Source organism: Pyrus communis, chromosome 3, assembly GCF_963583255.1.
Source record: "Pyrus communis chromosome 3, drPyrComm1.1, whole genome shotgun sequence".
Lineage (NCBI taxonomy): Eukaryota > Viridiplantae > Streptophyta > Magnoliopsida > Rosales > Rosaceae > Pyrus > Pyrus communis.
Window position 1 is genome coordinate 17174776 of NC_084805.1, and position 24879 is coordinate 17199654.

The following is a 24879-nucleotide window of genomic DNA, read 5'->3' on the forward strand; positions in this document are numbered from 1 at the left end:
ACCTTAAAACTGTATATTTTTGTCGCCCTAAAACCGTGTTTATTTCAGGAATCATAATTCCAATCGGTAGTCCTGTTCCTGATTTTGGTGTTCTAAAAATCCATTTCATTTGGGAAGAACATGGGACTAGAAATTTAGGATGTCTTGTGATGCCTATAATTTTGCCATTCCAACCTCCTCACTCAATCTTGAAACATAGGAGCAAGTAGTTACTAGACTCAAACATCCGCAGTTATTGGGCGTTAACCGGAATGATTGGGCATACGTGATCAATGCTTCCGAAAATGTTGGAGGTGAGAAATTAGGATAATAATCTGCTTGAATCCTTTACGCAAAAGAATTTTCATTTTTCACGAGTAAAACTGTAAAAGGAGTGATATAACAAATGATATCAGCTGTACGATATTGCAGTAAAACCAGTAACTCTATATTACAAGGCGAAATGGTAAGGGGAAAATCCCAATTTTGACGGTTTCTCTTCCAACTTTGTACATGTTCCTATGTCCATCAGTTGTTTATAGATTTGGTAGTTGTTCGGGCAGGACAACCTAGCTGATCCCAGATTTCATCAATCAGAGCGTCGACTGGAAGGCTTTGCTGAGTGTGGCACCGGGCGGTCTAAGGCAGCAACCATGTGGATGCCGGAATTGTATGTGTCCGGGATAGGTTGAGAGTCTTCAGACGGTATTACCAAAAACTTTAAGATAAATCTGATGTCAGGTATTCTGTTTTATCAACAAATCAGTGCATCCGGTATTGGTCACTTGCAAAGGGATTCTCTGGTTGCTAAAGCTCTGCACAAACCAAGGGAAAGAAAGGTTAGAAATTGTAAAATCTCCAGTGCACGGATTGCAATGCAAAATGTTGAAAGGAATTTGTCACCAAAATTTCATTGAAAAGTCTACTCCTATATAACTTGTTGATAAAGCTGACATAAAGAAACGAGAGACAGGCTATGACGGGAAAGAAAAGGTCAGATACCTGCAAGTGAGAGTGATACATTCTCTGTCTAGAAGGCCAATTAAGTGCCCTCTTTGATCTTGAACATGCTGTGTAACAACTGGAATTTGATTCATTCCATACTTATTCATAATGTTCTGAGCTGAAAGTAGAGTCATAGTAGGCGTAGCCGTCCATGGTACTCGGCATACTTCCCCGTCTGAAGAACACATTTCAGATACTATAAGCTCCTGCAGCATGTACAACCAGTTATTCAAGCTCAACAGGTCACAAATTTTAGTAGATGGGGAAAAATTAGAACCGGTAAAGCAAGAAAATAATCCAGCAGCAAAGGACTAGCTGTTACCTTGGGTCTTTGTCGTCTTGGTTTTGCATATTTATTGCTGAACTCTTGAATGTCTTTAAGTGTCAGTAAACCAATTAGAATATGATCATCGTCGACAATCATGGCACAGGGCTGCTTTTCTGCAAGCATGAGAGTCACTGCTTCTGTAAGCAATGTATCCATTAAAACGGTCACATATGTTGTCCTCATGGCCTCAGATACAGATATCCTCTTCTCTAAGTTCTCAGTATTAATATCAGAACCATCTATACAGAGTGAACTCTCTAATTCACAAAGGTCGCTTGCATTAGACGTGAAAGCATTACTAGAAGAAAGCCCACTTGCACTAGGGGAAGGTACTTCAGGTTGTTGATTGCTACTAGACTTTCCCTGTTTTAGTTTCTTAGTCTTCGAGATATCTTTTCTCCTTGTCTGTCCAGACGTAATCCACGAAGAAAATCCTACAGCTCCAAGTAGTGGTAGTACAATACGATAATCTTGTGTCAATTCAAAAAGCAGCAGAACCGATGTCAGAGGTACCTGACAGACTCCTGCCAGAGTAGCAGCCATTCCAACCTGCAAATGGAACCTTTCCAACCGTCAACTACATCCAGATTTTGGGAATCCTTTTGATTTTAGCAGAGAGATACTAGAAAGAGAAATAATATATTCACCGAAAAAAGTTTTAAGATTTTTCAAGTTACCATGGAGACTGGTATTATGTACATTCCATGTCAATTATCAAAAGACCATTCTACACCTTAGAACCAGTACAAATGCAGGAAATACATTGTACTTCTGAAAAGAAAGGTATCTGCCCCTGAAGATAATGGTTATAGGATTCTAGATAATTACACAAGGCGGCCTCGTAATTCAAATGTGATTTTTGTTCTCAGAAATTATCAAAATAGATTTGGATTGGAATAGCGAGCCATTCTGTTTTATAAACATTAATAATTAACTAATGAAACAACTAACTTTTGAGTCGCTGACAATAAGAGCCTAAAGTCTAAACAGAATGCATACATGAAAACATACGAGTTGAGCATTGCTATACATTTCAGTTTTGAAGGTAAACTATCTACTAGATATGCAAATAGCATAGAACTGTACCAGGCCGTATGCTTGTGGTGATGCTACTTCCAAGACAGAAAGATGAAGTATAGGACTGGACTGAGCAACCGCAGAACTGATGAATTTCCCGTATGCCATTCCTGTTGCTGCACCAATAAAAAGTGATGGAGCATAGAAGCCTCCAACTAATCCAGAGGCTCGAGACAATGAGGTTGCACCTATCTTGACCACTACCAGCTGAAGTAACAGATCAGCTGAGAGGCATTTCTCAAGTGGTCGAGACTCAAGCAAAATATCAACATTCTCGAAACCCTGATAAAGAATTTCAGGATATGCCAATGCGATAAGCCCGACTGCTAACCCACCCATGATAGGGAACAAAAATTTTGGTAGGCCAATGGTCTTGTGAAGATTGTCAACAAATACCAACATGTACGATGTGCACTTTGATAAGGTTAACGAAACCAAGCCACATAGGACACCCAGCAATAGATATAGCGGAAGTTCTGAAAATGATTTGAATACGTTTCATTGTTAAAACTGCAGCTTTAAACAATAACTTGAACATCTACCTCTAGATATACTAAAGGTATGCCTGAAAAATTCATCCCAATAGAATGAATAAACTAGTGTTGTAACACAATCATTTATGAAATTACCCATTTGGAATATGCAATGGAAATCAACTACCCAAATAATGGGAAAATTCAGAAACCGTATTCCGTAAAGGCAAAGCACATTACCAGGAACAAGTAAATACTCATAGATTATGTACTGATGCCATAGTCAATTGCAGAAATTAATTAAATAAATTTCACTCAGCACATAAGTTCTTATATGTATCAATTTGAAGAATTAATAGTGTACCAGTAGGTGAGCGGAAGTCATAGTATGGGACCTTAAAGGCTGGTTCAGAACCTAGACCAACTTCTGAGACTACAGAAGCTATCACAGCACTAAGTATGACCATAGAAGTGGTATTCACAAGCGAAATAGATGAGGAATCAGATGGTGATGGCCATAAGACTGACTCCACAGCAAAGAAACAACCCGAAACAGCAGCATTAAACCCTGTCAAAACAGAACAATTACAATGAGGGCAAACATGTATTGACAATGGCAGAACAGATAAATACATAACTGAAGACCAACCAGAAGCAATTCCAGCAGCTGATCCAGCAGCCACAAGAGAGAGCCTTCTTTGCGAACTTTTATCAAACACAGCACCAACACCCTTGGCTATAGAAGTTCCAATCTCAACGCTAGGACCTTCGGGACCTAACGAATTCCCAGTCCCAAGTGTCACACAAGAAGCAATTGCCTTGAGAAAAGGACGCGATGCAGCCTTGAGACCATCAAAAACCGAAACAGGCATTCCCATTTTCACTAATAAATTCTCCCCTTTTTCTCCACGTTGCTCATTGCCATTGTTATCTTGTGAACCATCCTCGAGAGCATCTCGAAGAAAGTTTAATATGGCAACGATCAAACCCCCAGAAGCCGGAACCAGAATCACCTGCTTCCACGTATCTCCCACGTACTCCTCTCTCAGCCATGAAGCTCCCCGTTGAGGAATCCCACCCCAGAACACATCACGGATCTCACGTACCTTCCCATTCATATCAAAATCTCAGAAAATGCTCAAATCTTTATCCATAAGGCAAGCAAGAAAAAAGCAAAGCAAAAAATGTGTAATAGTGACGGAAGTTGAGGTTCCACCCCAAATTGGCAATGGGGGAATATCCCGACTCCTTATAAGTCTAGGCAAGGTTCCTTAACTTTCCGACGTGGGACAGTTTTTCATATCCCCACGGCCCCCTCAAGTGTTGCAACACTCAAGCCAAACAGGTGGACAACACACTTTCTGACAATTCTTTTAACATTCTCGCAGTGAGTCAACAAAAACATGTAAATGAAGAGCCCTAGAAGACAAGCAAGCTAATGTATCTCATGAACATTATAATTCGTCTAAAATCTCAGATAAATCTCAAAGCTTTGCAAACAAGCAAGCAAGAAAAGCAAAAATGGAAAATTGGTTAATGGTAAAAATCAAACATACAGAGTAATTGAAGAGAATGACGCCGATTCCGGTGAGCAGACCCACCAAGCACGACGAAAGCACTATCGTCCAGTTCCCGCGGCCACGGCCTTGTGCTCTGCTTCCATCTTCATCTTGCTCTTCTTCTTCTTGTTCTTCTGCGTTGTCATTGTCATCGTTTTGTTGCTGGGTTTGTTGGGTTTGAGGGAGGGAGAGAGGAGGTCTGGGAGTGAGAGCTCTGCCATTTTTTATGGGTTTACTAGTTCTTGTGTTTGACGTGTACCCAGCACTGGCATTTTTGGTGTCGATTGTTCTGGTTTGGGTGTTTGATGTGGGAGATAATAGGAGGAGGGTTTTTCTCGGCGGCGGTGAAGATGGAGGAGGAGGAGGAGAGACCAGGGGACGTAAATGGCGGCGAGAGTGGGGGTTGGGGAAGCGCCATATGCAGTCCAGGCCTCCCATTAGCTGCTACACCAGTTGAGCAAGGTGTTCATTCCTATTTCCAATCACAACCAACGAATGGATAATTGTTCGATAAAATAATTAATAATTCATATTATATTTATATAAAATATTATCTGTTATTTACCCCAATTTCCTTTTCTTTTCATATTAACCAAGTCATGATAGAGTTATTTTTATGGTAACTTATTAAATATAGTTCATATATAGAACTGAACGGCGGTATGTCATTGATAACATAAACATTCGTTTCTACGAATTAAGAACGGACGTCTTGTTGGAAGTTAAGACTCTAATCCAACAGTTAATAAGTCTACATAGTTAATAAAGATTGTTTGGAGTATAAGTAAGTTTAGGGTTTAATTAATAGCTATAGCTTGGACCCAAAGTAAAGTTAATAACCCGATATTGTTTAGGGAAAAAGAGTTGTTGATTCTATCCTATTTAGAATGAAATTGGGTAGATCAAATTTATTGACGGTAAGGAATCCTAGTAACATCATTATGGGAAGGTTCATTAGAGTTAAGTCAGTATAAATACTAGCTATAGGTCCTTGCACATACCACATAAACAAAACTCAGAGAATTCCCCATTGATTCAAATTATACAAGTGGTGAGTGTGTAGAAGATCTTGGCTTTGAGTTCTTGGTATTGTCTGTTGTTGCTGTGCTTTCGAAGATGTCTTCTCAAGGTTAGTTTCGTGTTAGTGTTTTGATTTGTAAATCTATTAGGTTTAACACGCCTTGCAAAGAAAAATTTTGTTACCAAATGTAATTGAAAGGATGGTGGAACTTGAGTGATAAATACAACTTGGTGTATGGACGTACACAAGATAGCCACACAAGAACATAGGAAGCCTTTAGCATTAACTTTTACCTCAGTCACTGTACAGATGCTCAATTGCTCACTCCTACAACTACCATTGCCGTAGTTATCTTGGCTTCACTTGGAAACTCTTTTCCAAGAAAAATCCCTTCCATCACACATACCACAGGAATCATGCTCAACTTTAATATCTATGTTGTAATACCACATTCCCAATTAGAATCTAAGTTCTGCACGCATTAATAACTTACAGTTTATGCGAACAATTGTCCTTAACATTCGCAAATAAGAAAGTGCAACTATTCATACTGAAAAATAGATAGGTGCTTATGAATGGACATGCACCTGATAAAATTCGAAGAAGTTCATCCCAATGGTTATTGAGACATTGACTAAAACTGAGAACAAAAGAAGCACCCACAACGAAATTGCACACTTTGAGGCAAAGTAACCGGTGGCAGTTGGCGCCAAACCAACATATATAGTTACAAAATACAAGAAACTAGACAAAGTTGTAGCTGCAAATTGGGAATGTATTACATTATGTGTTGAAATTTACTCATTACATTAATGATTATGACCTATTTTTCGGTTTTGATCCAAAACTTAGTTCTACTTCAAAGATCGCTAATGTATTATTTAATAGATTTTATAGATCTTTCCATGCACATTATGTAATGCAACAAGTTTTACAAGATCAATTAAATATCGAAAATGATGGTGATCACAAAAGGGATCAATCAAAATGCCTTTATTTTTTTTTTTTTGAAACACTAACTCAAAATGCCTTTATTGTACCAAAAAGAAAGCTATTATTCAATCAACTAATGAAGTTATTTAGAGGGTTTATAATCATATTTAAGAACACTAATCACTGATCAATCGACCAAACTCTGAACATAACATGGTGAGGACATGAGCTGAAAACATCTCCAAGAGATGTATTTTGTGGTGGAAAATAAAAGGGATTTTTGAATTTTTTTTAAACGAATATTTTTTTTAATTCAACAGTTAAAATAATATTATTAGTTTATCAAAAAAAAAAAAAAAAAAAAAGATCCAACACCAAAACTCTAGAAATTGTCATCAAACTCAAGTATCTAAACAAATTGTTTTTTGGGAATTTGAATTTTTCTTACATCAAAATGTTAATAAAAATAAATAAGACAGATTATACAAAAACTAATTCCAAAATTATTAAAAAAGAAAATCAAAGAAATACAAAATTTAACAAATTATAAAGTTGATGGTGGAAATTGTAGGTCCCTTACCATTGGAGGAAAAAACTGACCAATTTCATACGTATAAATCAATGGTTGAAAATACAGAGCTAAATTTTTGGATTTTACACCTTGAGATTGGAGTTAGCGTGTATTTAGTTTTTACATTAATAATTAGGTTTCTTCATTAGACGGATTTACCGAATAATGTACAAATGTGCAGCTTATATTCTGAAAAAATAACATAATAAATGTCGGATAAACAAACCGTTCCAATTTCTCGATTGCAGCTTCCTCCTCAATCTGACATTAATTAGTACCTTTCTCTATGTGCACGTTTTTGTTTTTCCACTTGTACAAGTTGACAAATCTAAAAACCTAAACTTGCTAATCACTCCACCATTGTTCCTTTTTTCTATCCTCAAAAGAAGGCAAGATCTCTCTTTACGTGTTCCAGCATTGCAAATTCCAATTGGATTAAAAATTATAATCGAACTTATTATTTAATTACTCTTTCCTAAGGCTTGATTAATCAAAGAACAAATTGCAAGTTACAAACTTGTTTTTTATAGCCAACATGGAAGATATATATTTACAAACCGTTGCGTTATCTTGTTTTCACCAATAATTTTGATCTCGCAGCTACTCGTAGAAAAGGCGAAATTTGTTTATGCATACGGGGTTTAGTACGGATTCTTTTTTGTAAGAGATGTGGTCAACAATGCGATCGTGTATCAGTAATATGGTTGGACACATGTATAACCTTTAGCATTAATAACCTTCGTTACATTAAGAATTTATATTCGAATCGTTTATCAAACAACTATACTTTACAAGAAGCGACATTCAAATTAAGATACAAGGGACGTCACACAAATCTACTATTCTTTTATTTGTTCATTACTTTATTTGTACTTCCAGACCAATAAATATTTCAGACAGCTGAATGAGTAAAAGATCATAACTAACCGGACACTGACGAGTAACGAACTCGTGTAGAAGATGGAGATGGGAAACTACAAAATTTCTTATGTCAGTTTTCTTCTTAATATTGGCTGACATATTTATAGTCTGTGGTCCAGTTGAACCTAAACTCCTAGATATTCACAGAATCAATTTGTTTGGTGAACGAACATACGGGTTTCGTATGGACCCCATTTTGTACGAGATGTGGTTAGCAATGTAATCGGATGTATGTGACATTATGTCAATAATGTGGTCGGATGTATGTAAAGACTTGTTTGGTGGATGAGAAAGTGTGGGAAAGGGGAGGAAAATATATTTTCTGGAATTAACTTTTAATGTTCATAACTGGAGAAAATACTTCCATCCACCCATCCACAAATACATTCTACTTCTTTCTGAATACTGAAATCCATATACAAAAATACTTTAATCGTTTTCTGACAACAATAAATAAGAGGAAAAAGAAAGATTGAACATATTTTGTGAATAAATAGAATTAGATGGTGTAAAAGGCTGTGCTGGACGAACAGATGAATGTCGCAATATGTGATGATCATGTATCCGAGAAAATGTCTCTGCGCAGTGAAAACGGGAAGCCTATACTTTGGACTCGCCAATCACGACGTCTTTCAATGGACTCTCGGCTACTCCCTCCTTTAGCGGTTTCAGATCCTCTTCTGACAGATGACTGGGGAGGACCTTGGGATGCTTCTCAGCCTCCACAGCCCAGCTGTATACGATCATGCCAAGAACAGCAAGAGCCATGCCGAGCAAGTTTTTGAATGTGAGCTGGGAATCAAAGAGTAGCCACCCCAATGTCAGGACACATACTGTTTTCATGTGGCCCAAAACCTGGAAAGAGACAGCTGAGAAGCGGCCGATGCAGAGGTACTGGCTGATGTTGCAAAACACCGCTAGGGAGCATGAGAGTAGGATGAAAAACTGCAACATTGGGATCACACATAGCACAGCAGTTTCATTAGAAATTGTTCGTCATACACAAAAGCAGATTTAAGATCAAATATTAGAAGAAGCACTTACAAATGCACCAGTAGACAACTTGTAATCAGACAGAAGTTTTCCAGTAAGAAAGTAATCGACGAATGGACCAAGAACAAGAAGAGACAGAGCTTGAATGGGAGCTGTCTTGCTGAGCAATTCAAAAGAGCCTATCGAGTATTTCTTTTGCAAGGAACCTATTGACTGTTGCCCAAACAACAAGAATGTCAGATCAACAATTGCTTCGAGGTTCTTATGTCTAAACTCAGATTCATGGTATAATTTTAAAGGAGAAAATTTGGGTAATACTCACAATTTGTTGTAGGGATGTACAGAGGATAGCCACACAAGCACACAGAAAGCCTTTAGCATTGACTTTCACGTCCGTCACAGTACATATACCCACGCCTACAACCACTACTGCCACTGCAATCTTGACTTCCCGTGAAAAATGCTTTCGATGAAGAATCCACTCCATCACACAAACCACCGGAATCATGCTCAACTTCGATATCTACACCATTATAACAATGAAGAAGATCAGAAATCAGATAACAATTATGCACTAAAGGGAAAATTGTTAAGCTAATAAAACGATATTCACCTGATAAAATCCGACAGAGTTAAGCATGAGGCTCAAGTTCATCCCGGTGATTGAGGCATTGGCAACAAGTGAGAACCAAACAAGTTCCCACAGAGGAACATGCTTGGATGCAGAGTAACCAGTGGCATTTGACACCAGACCGACCAAAGCAGTAACAGAGAAATGGAATCCGGTCAAAGTTGTAGCTGCAGAGAAAAGCAGACAATCATCAATTGCAGGAAACCAATCCACCAATGAATTCAACTATTTCTGTGTCACATAACATAAGCATACTCTAGCAAACACCTTTAGTGAGATCTCCTTGTGAATCTAGGCCACAAACAAAGCTGAATTATGTGAAATCGTAATTTCTATTGAAATGTAGCTAGATCTACAGGGAATGATGACAAGTCAAAAAAAGGCTGGCCATAGCTGAAACTGCCATGAGTGGCGAATACTAGTCAATCGAACATGGAATATTATATTGTAATCTGATTTATTGGTCCCTTGTGAATCAAAATTGAGGCGAGAAAACAATCAATTAACAATCCAAAAGTTGGTGAAAATGCAGTTCTTTCTTAGATTCATGGCATCTGCTAAAATTCGAAATTCTTAACACAATTCAGGAAACAAAAGCAACCCATTATTCAACAAGAAAAACACTAAAAACCCATTAACCAAAAAGCACTTCCCACTCCAGATCTGTAATTAAATTGAAGATTAGGACAGAACCCAGAAGAAAAATTAGATAAAATTGGTAAATTAACAGAGTTAAAGAAGGAGATGAACTGACCGAAGCCGAAAGCAAAGCCGTTAGGGGACATGAGCTGCTTGTTGGCCATGATAATGCCCACAGAGCTCACAATATTCATTCCCCAAGCTCCCAAATCGGACACAGGAGACTTCTTTTCCTTCTCCATTTCTGCAATTCCGAGCTCGAATCCAAAAAAACCCAAAAATTCCAAATCCTCTCCTCCCCAACTTCGGATCTTGGATTTTGAATTTTTATGATCGGAAGAGAGGCGGACAACAAAAGCAGACAGAGTTGCAGGCTGCAGAAGTCGGTCACCACCTCCCTCAAGAGACAAAGCCAAAGAGCTATGTGGGTTATATAAACATGGAAATATAAAAACAAAGTAAAAGACAAAGGGGAAGGCTTTGGGATATATTGGCTGGCCAATTTTAATTTTAAAATTTTTAATTTTTGGTTTTGCTGTCTCTCTCAGCAAACGAGCATGTTATCCTCATATGGCCTCACCTTCATTACCATTTTAATAAATATCATAATATTTATTGGGGACTCATAAATCAATTTTAAGTAAGTGGGGCTTGATGGGATTTGCCCTAATTTCGTTTTCCTAACTTGGTTCCACCTTTGGTAACCTTTTTCCTAGTTATTAGGGAAATTTCTTGATTCACTCCTTCAAATAGTACCAACTTTTAAATTTTGAATGCATAAGCAATAGGTGAGCTAGCAAGTAAGCTCACTGACTCCTAAAGGCAGCTAATTTCTCGTTTGGTTCACCCAATGAAGTGAAAGGAAAAGGAATTATGTGTTGTAGGCCTATTTAATTGAATAATGATAGAAAGGAAGAGAGGTGCGGTAGCAAGAGAGAGAAGAGAAATTGACGAATTCTGAAGTGGTGTGTATTATTTATTTATAGTATTAGTGAAGGGAGAATCCTTACCCTTTAGGTAATACAACTAAAATAGAACTATATTTAAAATTCTTATATGATTTACACAATTACAATTCTAACTAAATTAGGGCTGCAACATTATATGTTTTACAAGGTAAGTGCTTTTTTTTTCTTACAGTGTTTAATAAAGTTGGGAAAGTAACTAAGAAATATAAGGTAAAAATCGGTAGTTTCAATTTTTTTACTAAATATAAAGTTGAGGGAAAACGTTGAAAACGAAGAGCTAATATGGACATAAAAATTCAGTTTCAAAAGTTAATAGGTCAATGTTATCTTACAATTTTGCAATGAATGTTATGCAAAGCTGCCGAAGTGATTGAGATCAATAATATATATTTTCTAATATGCATAAATAAATAAAATAATTAAAAAAAAAAACTTGAAAACTTTGAGTTTTAACGATAAGGACAAAACAAAGGATAAAATGAATAGTACAATAATTGACTTTTTGGTGTAAAAATGTGATTTTTCGTTAAAATGAACAATATCAGGAGTTTTTTGTTAAAATTCTCTAAATAAAACCGTAATAACTTTGATAAAAAGTAGAACAAAAGATAACAAACATTAATAAACCGTATGCAAATTACAGTTTCGTGCTCTTTTATTGTCGTTTATTGACTATTAAGTTCTACCTTTGATTAAAAGTTTGTAACGGATCTACTTATGCGTATATTCCTATTTTATATATCTTATGTTTTTGTTTTTTATTTGTTTTGGTTTGAATATAAAATCTAAGCAAATGTGAAGTGTTAAAAGCGATTATAGTATAAACAGCGGAGACACTCCAGATTTGACCTTTACGTGTACAAGTTTTGCAAGCTGATCACGCGTTTAGTGAATTGGACTCAAATGCAAAATGCACCAACATATGGTGTCAAAAATTAAAAATTAAAAATTAAACCCCACGTGTGAGGAGTGATAAAATTGGAAGCAACCCATGAAACCTGCAGATCCCCGAAAGTCTTCAATTTTGATTTTTCTTTTACTTTGACCCGGCAATTTTTTATTTATTGTGACCCAATAAATATAAGAAATTACCTTGGATTCTCAATAAATGCGAAAGGAACTCCTCTTAATTCACTATGTAGTTGATTCATAAAATTTCATACTTATTATTGAAACTGTTCATATTATAAATTACTATGTAAATTTTATCTCTGCAAAGAATAATAAAATATGAGATTATTTATTCAACAAATTGTATAAAGATGGATGAACAAATTTAATAAATGAATTATGGACTGTCTATCTATTTCTTACAATTAATTGAATAGATACTTTCGTTTTAATTAGTTTTTTTTTAAATATAATATTTAAAATAATTTATAATATGATCAATTTTAATTATAAATATAAAAAATTTTATGAATAAGTTACTAAATGAATTGAAAAGAAACTCTTCGATCTCGAGGACCCAAGCCGTTTTCTAAAAATAAATATTTGGCTGGTGTTTTTAAGAAGACTTTTTATTTTGGTACACCGCCGGTGCTGGGGCCTGAAGAACGCGAAGTGGAATATATTTGGCAGATTTGCATTATTCTCAGTGCCAGAAAAAGTCATTCGGTTTTAGTGTTTCTAGAACCCAACTATATTTGACTAGGCGTTATTTTGGTCTTCTTTTTTTGGTAGAGTGGTATGATATAAAAATGTCACTCTTGTCACATATTTATATTGTTATTTATATTATATTTTTAATAAAAATAAGATTTACATGTGTTAATAAGTTCTAATTTTATTAGAAATATGACACAAATGATGGTATAAATATGCATTACTCAGTAGTGTTAATATGTTAAATAGTTAATTGTTAGTTGTTAAATATAATTATTTTTTGTCATTTCAGAACAACGTTATATATATTTTTATAGAAGTAAAACGTTATATGCTATTGTTCTATTTCTTTCTTTTTTTTTTCTTTTTTTTTAATGGTCAATGTTCTATTTCTTTTATATAAAACAAAATAATATTCTTTTTGAAGAATATGTTTACTTATAAGGAATGAGTATCATTCTTATTTACTCGTGTGTCTGTAAATAACTAAGGAAATGAAAAAGTAGATGGGTCCAACATGAAAAAAAATGAATTTATCACATTAACATAGGGGGTTGTTTATCTCATACTCGTTCATTGTCATACATATTTCTTATGATCTCCATACCATGTCAATGAACATGCTTATAAGGGAGGAGAAACTCTACCCTAAGGGGAATGGGGACTTCGTTAGGTCTTACAATGAGTTAATCACTAATAAGGTATCTAACTAACATAATTATAACACACCTTCGTCATCCATATGAGTCAAACATGAGACATTTCACTTACGAGCGAATATGAGTCCCACTCAACATAGTTTTAGTTAGTTTATCGCGATATTTGATATCAAGAGATTAAAAAAATTAAAAAAACATATTCATTTAATCTATCCATGATATTCAAATGAATACTCATTTTATAACATGAGTGAATTAATAACGTCATGTGCCAATATGACTGACCGTTACACAATAACACTTATTTCCGCACATTTAAAAGTATATTTAGCTTTGTGATCATAAGAACATGTGGAGATATAAGTAAGAGAAAATTGTAGCAATGGTCCCTCAATTGAAAATCTATGACTATTGATCCCTTAACTCATCAAAACATGCATCTATGGTCATTTTCGTCAACTCTGTCAGAATACCATCAAAATGACTCATGTTGGAAGGATCATGGCTTCAATTGGGTTATAAGTTAAGAGACCATTTCTCCACTTAGGTTAAAGTTGAGAGACCATTGCTACAATTTTTTTTCATTTGGTTTTTCATATTTGCCCCTTGATTCAGCCTCATGTGCATGACACATGACTTATTTTGTGAAAGTTTTAACGGAGTTGACGAAAAAGACCATAGATGCATGTTTTGATGGGTTAAGGGACCACTAGTCATGTATTTTTAGTTGATGGACTATTGCTCCAATTTAATTAAAGTTAAGGGATCATTACTACAATTTTCTCTATAATTAACAGGCCAAGACATGTTTGTTACTAATACATGGGTACTGAATTATTTCAAGTTCCTCACTTCCCCTTAGGATTGTAACATGTATGAAATCAAAAAGTATACGGTCCTACATTACATGTTGTTACCCAAAATCAGAAAAAAAAGAGTAAGATTGATTAAGGTTAAGTTGTTGATCATATTTTCATTCATTCTTTTTCTTCTTTTTAGCTTTTCTGATTTACGATTTCTCTCATTCAAAGTAAGCAAAACATGTTATTTTTGTTCTAAGTCACAAACCATTGTAATAATATAGATTTAACATTTACATGTAGAATGAATTATATGTTAATCTAATTCTGGTTAAGAGAAATAATTTAAGTAGTATGTAAATGTGTTATCATTTAATGTTCCAGCCAAACAATTAAGAAAAAAAAAACAAACTAGCTTATCTTGTTCCTCTGTTTTTCCTCCATCATTAACAAGCTTCTTAGACTGAAGTAAAATGGACCAAAAGAAAATTTCAGCAGCCTACCAAGAACACCAACCCGCATGCCAAATTCAGATTAATATAATAAATGGTATCAATTTATCAGCATAATAATACCACCAATAAATACAAAAAAGTTTTTTAAAAAATGAATAAAATTTCGTGTCAGTCCAGCATGCTAAAAAAAACCCCAAGAAAAATTTAATTAAAAAAAAAAGTTTACTTATACGGAATGAGTATCATTCTTATTCATGTGTCTGTAAATAACTAAGGAAATGAAAAAGTAGATGGGTCCAACCTCAAAAAATGAACATGTCTCATTAATATAGGGGGTTGTTTATCTCATACTCATTCATTCTCAATCATTTTTCTTATGATCTCCAAATCATGTAAGTAAACATGACTTTAAGGGAGGTGAAAGTCTACCCTAAGGGGAATGGGATGGGTTAGGTCATACAATGAGTCAGCCCCTAACAAGGTATCTAAGTCAACACAAATATAACAAATTCTCGTCATCTAGTCTAGCATGAGACATCTTACTTACGAGCGAAGAGAAATATCACACAAAGTAGTTTTACTTGGTTTATCATTGTGTTTGATATCAAGAGTTGAGATTAAAATATTTAAAAAAAACATTCATTTAATCTCTGCATGTGATCTTATAAACAAATACTCATTTTATAACATGAGTAAATTGACAACATCATATGTCGTATGACTGACCGTTACACCAAATCCATTTTCAGCCCCGCAATCATAAGAACATGCGGAGAGATAAGGAACATGCCATGACATGTTTATTACTAATACATGGGTACTGAATTATTTCAAATTCTTCACTTCCCTTAGGATTTTAACATCTACGAAATCAAAAAGTATACGGTCCGACATTACATGTTGTCACCCAAAATCGGAAAAAGAGTCGGATTGATTAAGGTTGAGTCGTTGATCATATTTTCGTTCATTCTTATCTTGTTCCTCTGTATTTTCCTCCATCACTAACAAGTTTCTTAGACTGAAGCCTAAACTGGACCAAAAGAAAATTTGAGCAGCCTACCAAGAACGGCAATCCAAATGCCAAATTCAGATTAATATAATAAATGGTATCAATTTAACAGCATAATAATAACACCAATACATACAAAAAAATTATTAAAAAAAAAAAAGAATAAAATTTCGTGCGGTACAACATGCCCCCAAAAAAACAAAAAAAAAAAAAAAAAAAACCCCAAGAAAATATCGTATAGTCGGCCCAGTCCGGTTTTTTCAATTTGTGGCTTGTTCAAGCGTTAGAGGCTGAGGGTGATGGAAGATTAAGAATAGAGGGGTCGAAGGTTACAAACTAACTTATTAGATTATTAATGGGTACCTGCTAAAACTTGTTTAATTTTATTTCATTGATGTGAGATTGGTCGTGATGATAATGGTGTAAGATGAAATCAAATTAAATAATTCTTAATAGGTACCTATTAACAACTCAATAAGTTAATTTGTCACCTCTAAATAAAACGCGGCTAAGACTTTTGTATTAACTTGATGAGAAAATTTGAGCATTGGTCCTTTATTTATTTTTTCATCTAATTGGAGTTTTGAACTTTTGGTCAGTGAACTAAAAGTTTGGTAGTGATCTTAAACTTTTTACAATGTGCAATAATGATCATTTTCGATAATCGCATCGAAAACTTATTAGTTTTTTGAAATCTTTTATTTTGGACAGAGATTATAATAGTGCTACCCAAAAGCACCAGCGATTCGCAAGTGATAAATTCGTGAACCAATTCTTACATATTTTAATTTAGATAGCAAAGCTTCAGAAACGTAGGGACCAATACTCCAATTTAAGAAAACCTAGTCATGCATCAATATATGAATTAACATCTTATAACATATTTTTAAGTGAAAAAAAATAAAATAAACGAGAACAATACTGGACCAAGCCAAAACCAACTTACTTAAGTACCATTTGATAACTATTTAAGTTTTAATTTTTCAATTTTTGAAGACCTATTTTCGAAATTCTTCCTAAATTTGTAACCCACGACTATTTATCCCTGAACTTTTAACTTAAGCAAATTACCCTACAAAATTTATTTACGTCTAAAATTTCCCTTGCTATTAAATGTTTCCATATTTCATCCAGTTTAGAGGGAAAAATAGTTGTTTAGGTGAGGGGTGAATTTGATCTGGGATTGAGGTCGGCGAAGGGTGTGGGAAGGGTTGGGGTGGTTGGGGGGTGTGAGCGGGGATGGTGGGGGATACTATCGCGCAGGAGAGGGAGAGAGATGTGGTTTCCTTTATTTCTCTTTTAATTTGAATTTTTTATTTTCCTAATCTTATTTTATTTTTGTGATTTTAAATTCTCAAAACCAACGACAAAATGTGATGAGATTTAACAGCAAGGGGGAATTTAGAAATAAATAAAAGTTGAAGAGGGTAATAAAGTTCAAAACGCAAATTGGCAGTGGGTTATAAGTTTAGGGTGTAATTTGGCAAATAGGTCGTTTTTTAACGAATAATGTTAAAGAGACCACATATTTATACTACAACCATATAATTGACGACATGTAAACATTACTTACTACATCAGATAGTATACAAATGTGGCAAAAAAATTGTAATCTCCTTAGAATTTTTTTTTTTTTTTTTAAAGGGCATCAGCTAACAGCTTCGCCACGACAATCCGTCTGAGAGAAGACTCACATAGGCATTTCAGTCTTCCCCTGACCATCATATTGTGGTTCACTAGTGCCAAAAATCGAAATCAAGACGTGCCATGAAATACAATTCTAAAATTCGTCCCCAACCACTGAACCATCCCGTGGTGGTTTCTTAGAGTTGAAAACTTATTAACTGATTTCAAAAAAACTAAAAATTGAAAACTCTTGTAGGCCTAATTTACTGAACCGTATAAAGGACATAGAGATGGGGTGCAGCATCAACAAAGAGAAAGAGAGAGATGTGTAATTGTGAGGTGTGTGTTATATCACTCCATTGTGTCTTTCTTTATAGTAGTAGGGAAGGTAATCTTCTTACCCTAATAGGATTACAACTTTAATAGGATAATATCTAGTCTAAGAGATATGGTAGAATCCTATAAGGATATCCCATATATGATAGGATTTACGTACATAATAATATTCCTAATCTAATAGAACTACAACACTCTCTCTTGAGTGTGTAAACACTCAAACAAATGGCGCATCAGATCTTCAACGATGAAGTAAGTACAGTTGACAAACTTGTTGGCACAATGAGTGAATGCAAGTCTCAAATCAATGGAAGAATGCATAAAAGGTAAAACTCACAAAACCTCGTTATGCTAAAACCCAAGGTGGGAGAAAAAAACCCATAGATTAAGGATAAAAGTGAGAAGTTGTATTTAATCAAAACTATATATCTTCTGGATACAAGTAGAAAAGCTCACAAGAGTATGACTAGCCTAGGATAGATGCCTCGTCAAAACCTAGTTAGGTAGCAACAACCCAGTGGGAAAAATGCTCCTAATCATAGAAAAAAGAGTACATTAAGATCAAGTGAGTATACTTCTTGATACTCCCCCTTGAGTTTGACATAACTTTCAAATAAGAACTACAAGCATTGCATATAAATAGTTAGGCATACCAATTCCTCGAACAAGCTTATGGAAGATTGACTTTAGCAGTGACGTCGTGTAGAGATCGGCTTGCATAACTTCAATCTTCTAATGCTATGCTGATGTAGATGCAATATGTCTTGGCGTTGACTTCATTGATGTATCATGTCTTGGTCGGGTGGATACATGAGGCATAGTCTTCATGGATCGTCGTTGGGACTCAACGATGGATGAAAACAGCAAGTACTTCGAATCTGCTCAACAAGAGCTCTCAACCATGTCTCACGTGTGGCATAGTGAAGTAAGGTGAGTCTTGGAACGAATCGAAGATTTCATAACTAAGGTCATATCGTGGACCTCTAAGATATTGCAATATCCCTACTGTTAAAGGCATAACTATTCGGGGATGTGCCTTGTGCAGATTTGATAAGTAACCAACGTCAACATAACAAACAAGGGAAGCAATATTCCAAGGATCAAGGGGGTCGGATCCGCTCGGGATGTGTTGGGATTAGCCTAAATCCATAGGACCTTCAAGGTAGTGAAAAAACGTCTTTAATACCAATTTAATAGTTGCGTGTAGGCACGGTGCTGCACCTTTACCAATAGATTAACAGCGAATGAGATAGTCTTTCTAATGCAATGAGCTAAGTACAACGAAGTGCAAAGTTGAACTTAGGTATGAAACTTCGTATTTCATAACCTCTTCAAGGGTCTTATTTGCATATAGCGTATGGAAGATCATAGGTATACTCAAAGGTAACACTTTTAGGGTGTAGTTCGATTGGTAGACTAAGTACCGTCAGAACAACACTTGAACTTCAGGTCAAGGCATAAACGAGTTTTCCCAAGATCCATCATCTTAAATTCCATCTTCAGGTACGAGGCAGTTTTCTCAAGCTCTTCCATAGTCTTAGTGAGATTCATGTCAATGACATAAACTATAACTCTAGCAATTCAAAATATGACTTTATAGTTTAACATGCATGGGCATAGTTCATATCCCTAATTGATCAAATAATCACTTAGACGAGTATACCACATCCGTCGGATTGCTTAAATCCATAAGTAAACTGCTAAATCGTAGCATCATTGTTCGACCTAAGTGTTAAGGCAAGTAAACTGCTAAATCACTAGGCTCCAAGCCAGCCACATATGGTGTGTTCCTTGTTGGGAGACAGCCTATTGGCCCTAAAATATGGCTTTGGGCTTTGTATTTTGGAGGTGGTGCAAAGATATTCCACTCTCATCAGTGATTTCATTCATGATTATTGTCATCTCGAATATCTTTAAAACTCAAAGATGTTCTTCCAGAACTAGGAGAATATAAGGTCTCTTAAATGGTAAGTTAATACCATTCATAAAACGAGAAGCGTGCTAATGCTCTTAATCATGTTGGATAAACCTGAAGTCATTGCTAGAAATGTGATTTAGGTATAAAGTTAGTGTGTGTAGTATCACATTCATCCAGAAACTAACTTTCCCACATTTGTACCTAATCACGTGTTTAATTGAATTCGCTCACATGTATACAAGAAACATGATTCAATTAACTCATATTCGAGGACAATATTGATAAGATTTTCCATAACTAAAACAAACACCAAAGTTGAATCCAAGAACATAGAAAAATGTTCACAAAGTAAATAGTTTACTAAGGGGATTCGGTTAACAAGGTCATCCATGTCAAAATTCTATTCTTCCAATGGTGTCCGGTGGAGCAAAATTAGTCTCACATATTGACTACGAGAATGGTAGTCCTCAACAACATTGGTAGGGGCATAAATGGGTACATAACCAATGATCTCTTCCATCAAAACGAAAGTAGATTCTGCAGGTTGAGGTTCAAGAACAATATCCCTAATTCTTGAAATTTTAGGTCTTAGGTGCCAACGATCACGCTTCGGGCATGATGACACACCTTAGCAGGCCCTAATTATACCATATGTGGTAAAAACAAACTTGAAATTAGATTGTGAGAGAGACTGACCCATACTTAGGTTTGGTAGGTTCTAGCTGAATAGGGGTATGTTCGGTATTCCTCTGCCGAAGCAAAGCAATACCGTTCAGTGGTCCCTAGCCGAAACTAGGAATCGTCATTCAGTAAGCCTTGACAGAACTAGGTTGAGCCATTCGGTAGACTCCAACCAAGGCTGGGTCTATACCTTTTTCTCACATTTATGGTAGTAATCAGATTCGAGAATTTGGTAAATTTCCGCTATCTGCACTGCTGCCTCATGAGCGAGTTAGAAACATGGAAGAGCGAGAAAAGTATTCTCTAGTCAAAATTCGATTAGATTTATAAACTTCAGAATGGTACTCATTCATGGACGTAATCATGGTGTGCTTCAAGCAATATCTTTCTTGATTATACAGCCCGTATGAGCGGGCCAAAGAGCTATGGAATCCTCGTTCGGAAGGAATTTCCGTTTGTAATGCTTCGGGCATAAGTCTTCAAATGAAGATCATGGTAGAGGCTTATTCAGCTCTTTCATGCCATTGTTGGCTTCAATGGTTACTCAGCTTCTTAATAGTCAAGTGAAGATTCACGTCTTGTACCCATATAAAGTGGTTTCTGTCAAGAAACGTTCAAATATGTGAAATCGAACTTGTTACGGTTTGACAATCTACTAACTGGAGGGAATAATATTGTGATTGGTGCTATGAAAATAAGATATCCATAAGGATCAAAGTTAGAACATTCAGGTTCTAAGACATGGTTTACATGAAAAACGTCGGGTTTTCATGGGTGTATTGTTTTATGAAAACTTCAAGTTTCAAAGTCATTAAATTCAAAACTACAGGTTCGGTTTTAGTTATGAACTTTTAGTTCATAAAAGGAGATACCTATAAGAACACAGAATACAATATACAACTAAGTGTAGTGAATTTGGGTTGCTTCAGGAACTCAAGTGTGAGTGTATTGGGACTACGAAAGATAGTCAACGGTTCAAAGAAAATAAATAATTTATTGAATTGTTAATTGCCAAAAAGTGGGTTTCAGGTCAATAATTTTGGATGTTTTGTCAGATTAATGGACTGATGGTCACTTTAATTAATTCAATGGATCATAGCCATCCAGGTTTGATCGTAGGAGCAAAATAATAACATTTGGGTTAATAATAGCTAGAATTTTTGGCTTAGAGCCAAGCAATAATAAAATTATAGCTTGATAAGCGTTAACCAATAACTTCCCAAAAATTATAGGAGTATGGTTATGACGTGGAAATGCCAAAAATGGGGCATTGGGTTCGAAAAATCGCAGCCCAACTCAGTGGGCTAGCTGTCGTGTGCAAGGCAAGGCCCTAAAAGGTTTAGTGGGCCTCGAGGAAAGCTACCAAGGTAGCCTATGTGCGGCTACAAGCCACATGCCAATTTTGGGAAGGAGCCCAGTAGGCAAGCTACTGGTTTTGAGCCACAAATGGTACAGTGAGCACATGCCTAACACGGGGGCTGCTCTGGTATGGGTGTGCTGGAAGTCCAGCTAAAGGCTAGCTTCGTTTGGGGCGGTTCTAGGCGAGCCCAGGCAGTTGGGTTGGCTTTGGTGATTGTTGGCCGAGACAGATGGTGAGCCCAGCAAGCAATGTGACAACCCGTTCCAAATTTTACGTTTCTATTAATTTTTAAAAGCGTGAATTTACAAAAATGTCCTAGAGGCAAAGATTTTGACTAACGTTGACCATCGTCTAGAGAGATGTATGACTTATTCTTTGAGCATATCCTCGTAGTACTCGTTGGTGCAAATGCATAAGCGGAAGCCGTTTGCGAGTCCGGATTATAACGATATAGTTATGGACGTTTGAAGTTGGTTATTGAGAGTTAGTTAAAAGATTAAGAAGGATCAATTAGATGAAAAAGAAAAAAAAGGGCAGCATCCCAATCAGAAAGGAGAAAGAAAAAAAAAAAAAAAAAGAGAAAAGGGGAAAGCTGGGAGCTTTTCCCGTGGGTTTTTCGTCTGTACACCTCCACGACCACCCATCTTCTAAGGCTGATTCTGGCCAACTCCGATGGTGTCTTTTGACGCCACCACCACCATTTTGAAGCTCTCATTCCCCTCTACAAAAATCCACTCAAGAACCACTTTGATTAACCTCTGTATATGACGGTTTGAGGCCACGAAAGTTGATGGTTCTCACGGTGCCCTGGCCACCCTTTTTGATTTTCCAGCAAATCGGCAAAGCGATGGCCGATGCCACCACTTGAGCTTTGTAGCCTATCATCCCAGGAGCAAATCTCAACCAACCTTGACCCCGTTGGTCCACCGTAGACGACGAATTGACGCCGGAAAGTTTTAGTCACCGCCGGCATTATGGGCAAAATTGGCCATCTTCCGTCCACTTTTGGACTTCGTGGCAGGCGCCAATCATTCGGGACGCCTCGATGCATGCGCTAGAGAATCATAGCGTGGACTCCAGGTGAATGGATCTTTTGCGCCTTATCATATGTATATAATTGATAGTTCTACAAACATTTCTAAATTGATTTATGCATGTCACATGCAAATAATTAACGTGAACTACGAATGGCTTGATCCCTATTTAAGGTACGTAGGCAGTCTAACGAGACGTTAGATGCAGCCATACAAGATGTGAGATTAAATAATTGAGATAATAGCTTTGGTTGGGGAATTGAATAATGTGAGAGACATTGGTGTAAAATGTGAGTTTTAACCTTATGTGTTGGTGGTTAAATGTTGGTTATAAATCAATGTATGAAGAATCGGGAAATTGAAGTAAGGAAACGTAAAAAGTGATAGTTAATTAAACTAGTGTCTAGTTGAGCTTATCACCGATAATTATTCCCAAAACTAAGTAGTTTGGAAGTGGGGCGTTACAGATTATGCATTTTACGCTATGTTATATTATATATATTTGGAAACACTATGAAATGTTTGGGTTTAGATTGTATCATGGCATATTCATATGTATATTACCTGAATCTAATTATTGTGAATGCTTTGAAGTGCCAAATGATGATGCGGACGCTCAGGTGAGATTCAAGTAAGTACACTTTGATGATAATGATGGTAGTGAGTACGATTGTGTTGAGATATATTAGAGTTCATAAACATGTACCCCGGTGTTAGTGCTTCCGCCCATGGCCAGGGCCTAACCTTCACGTGATCGTTCACCTCCGGCACCACACGCTCACCTTGAATACAAGGTAGGTGTCAGCCTGTCGTACATACCACATTAAGTGGTTCCAACTCGTAGGTGACTTGTGATACCTCGCACAGTCTTCACGTGATCGTAGCACTTGAACGTATTTATTTACACCCAGCCTGTCGTACAGACCACTTTAGGTGGTTCCGACTCGTGTGCAGGTATACTTATTGATGAGCTTATTGGCTAGCATATTGATGAGCTATTGGCTAGCATATTGATGAGCTATTGGTTATCATGTTATTAAGCTATTGGCTAGCATATTGATGAACTATTGGCTAGCATGTTATTGCATATTGATGAGCTATTGGCTAGCATGTTATTGAGATATTGACTAGCATGATTGATGAGATATGTGATGAGATATGAATAAGTCGTACATGTCACTATAGGTGACTCCAACTTATATGCTAGCCATGATTGATGAGATATGTGATGAGATATGAATAAGTCGTACAGGTCACTATAGGTGACTCCAACTTGCGTGTTAATATGGTTTATTAAGCACATGATTATTTATATTGCTAATGAGATGCTGAGTAGTATTATACTTCTAAGTTTATTGTTAGTATACTTTTGATTTCATACTTCTACGTAGTATGATTTGTTGGAAACTACCTTTGATAAAATAATGGAAATGATTTCAATTATCAAAGGTTACTACCGTTGATAATGGAAATGATTTTGAAAATCTTTGTTTTGACCACTCATACTTTTTATTCTTTTCACCCCTCCAGGTTCTAGTAGCATGGATCCGTATCGACGAGGACATGTGGCACTCCCAATTCTGGTGGCTTATATTGATGATATAATTATTATCCTTGTTCACTGTACTTGTCTTATGCTCTGTATCACATGTGAAATGGGTCTATACCCGCTCACCGCGTAGTTGTGTATATAGGCACTTTTAAGTTTAAATTTATTCACATTTTATACACTATCACACTTTATGGTTTCGTCACATTCCAGGTGTCGGCCAGCACAGCTCGATTCGGGGTCCTAGTGGACATTCCGAGTTGGGGTATGTCAAGCAAAGCTTGTTGTAGGTGGGCGGGGTCCATGTGGGCAAAGCCCAGCAAGCCTAAGCTTGCCGCATGCGTGGTGGGCCGGGGCAGGGCATAGCCCAGCAAAGTTTTAAGGGCCTGGTGGTGGACTAAGAGCTTCAAGCTTGTTTGGAGACCAACATGGGTTGAGGTCTGGTGTTGTGCAGGGCGTCAAAATGACACCATCCTAACTGCGGCGTAGTTGCAGGTCAACCAACTTAGCTCGGTGGCACTATGTGAAGCCGCTGCTCAATCATGAAAAAATCCCAAATTTCCCTTTTTTTTTTTTGAATTCTAGGGTTAAAAACCCTACTTGCTTGTAAATTAATTTTGATACTTTGACTCACAATTCCACATAGCATAATTACATATTGCACAAATATATATATATATATATATATATATATATAGACAAAATATATGAATAGATATGCAATATATATAATTGAAAGGGAAATATAA

The 24879-nt window shown here is 36.2% G+C and overlaps 2 protein-coding genes across 2 annotated transcripts; both read right to left on the minus strand.

Moving 5' to 3' along the window:
* Positions 1-231: 231 nt before the first annotated feature.
* LOC137729430 (chloride channel protein CLC-e) lies at positions 232-4911 on the minus strand. The gene is made up of 7 exons (XM_068468376.1): positions 4419-4911; positions 3512-3968; positions 3227-3430; positions 2399-2865; positions 1307-1861; positions 982-1190; positions 232-794 (listed from the first exon to the last, which is right to left on the minus strand). Exons 1-7 carry the CDS (start codon positions 4857-4859, stop codon positions 761-763), a joined length of 2367 nt encoding a protein of 788 aa, XP_068324477.1. The 5' UTR covers positions 4860-4911; the 3' UTR covers positions 232-760.
* A 3234-nt stretch (positions 4912-8145) lies between these two features.
* LOC137728046 (UDP-rhamnose/UDP-galactose transporter 1-like) lies at positions 8146-10576 on the minus strand. Its single transcript, XM_068466924.1, has 5 exons — positions 10246-10576; positions 9474-9658; positions 9183-9383; positions 8912-9073; positions 8146-8812 (listed from the first exon to the last, which is right to left on the minus strand). Exons 1-5 carry the CDS (start codon positions 10370-10372, stop codon positions 8468-8470), a joined length of 1020 nt encoding a protein of 339 aa, XP_068323025.1. The 5' UTR covers positions 10373-10576; the 3' UTR covers positions 8146-8467.
* Between the last annotated feature and the right edge of the window lie 14303 nt (positions 10577-24879).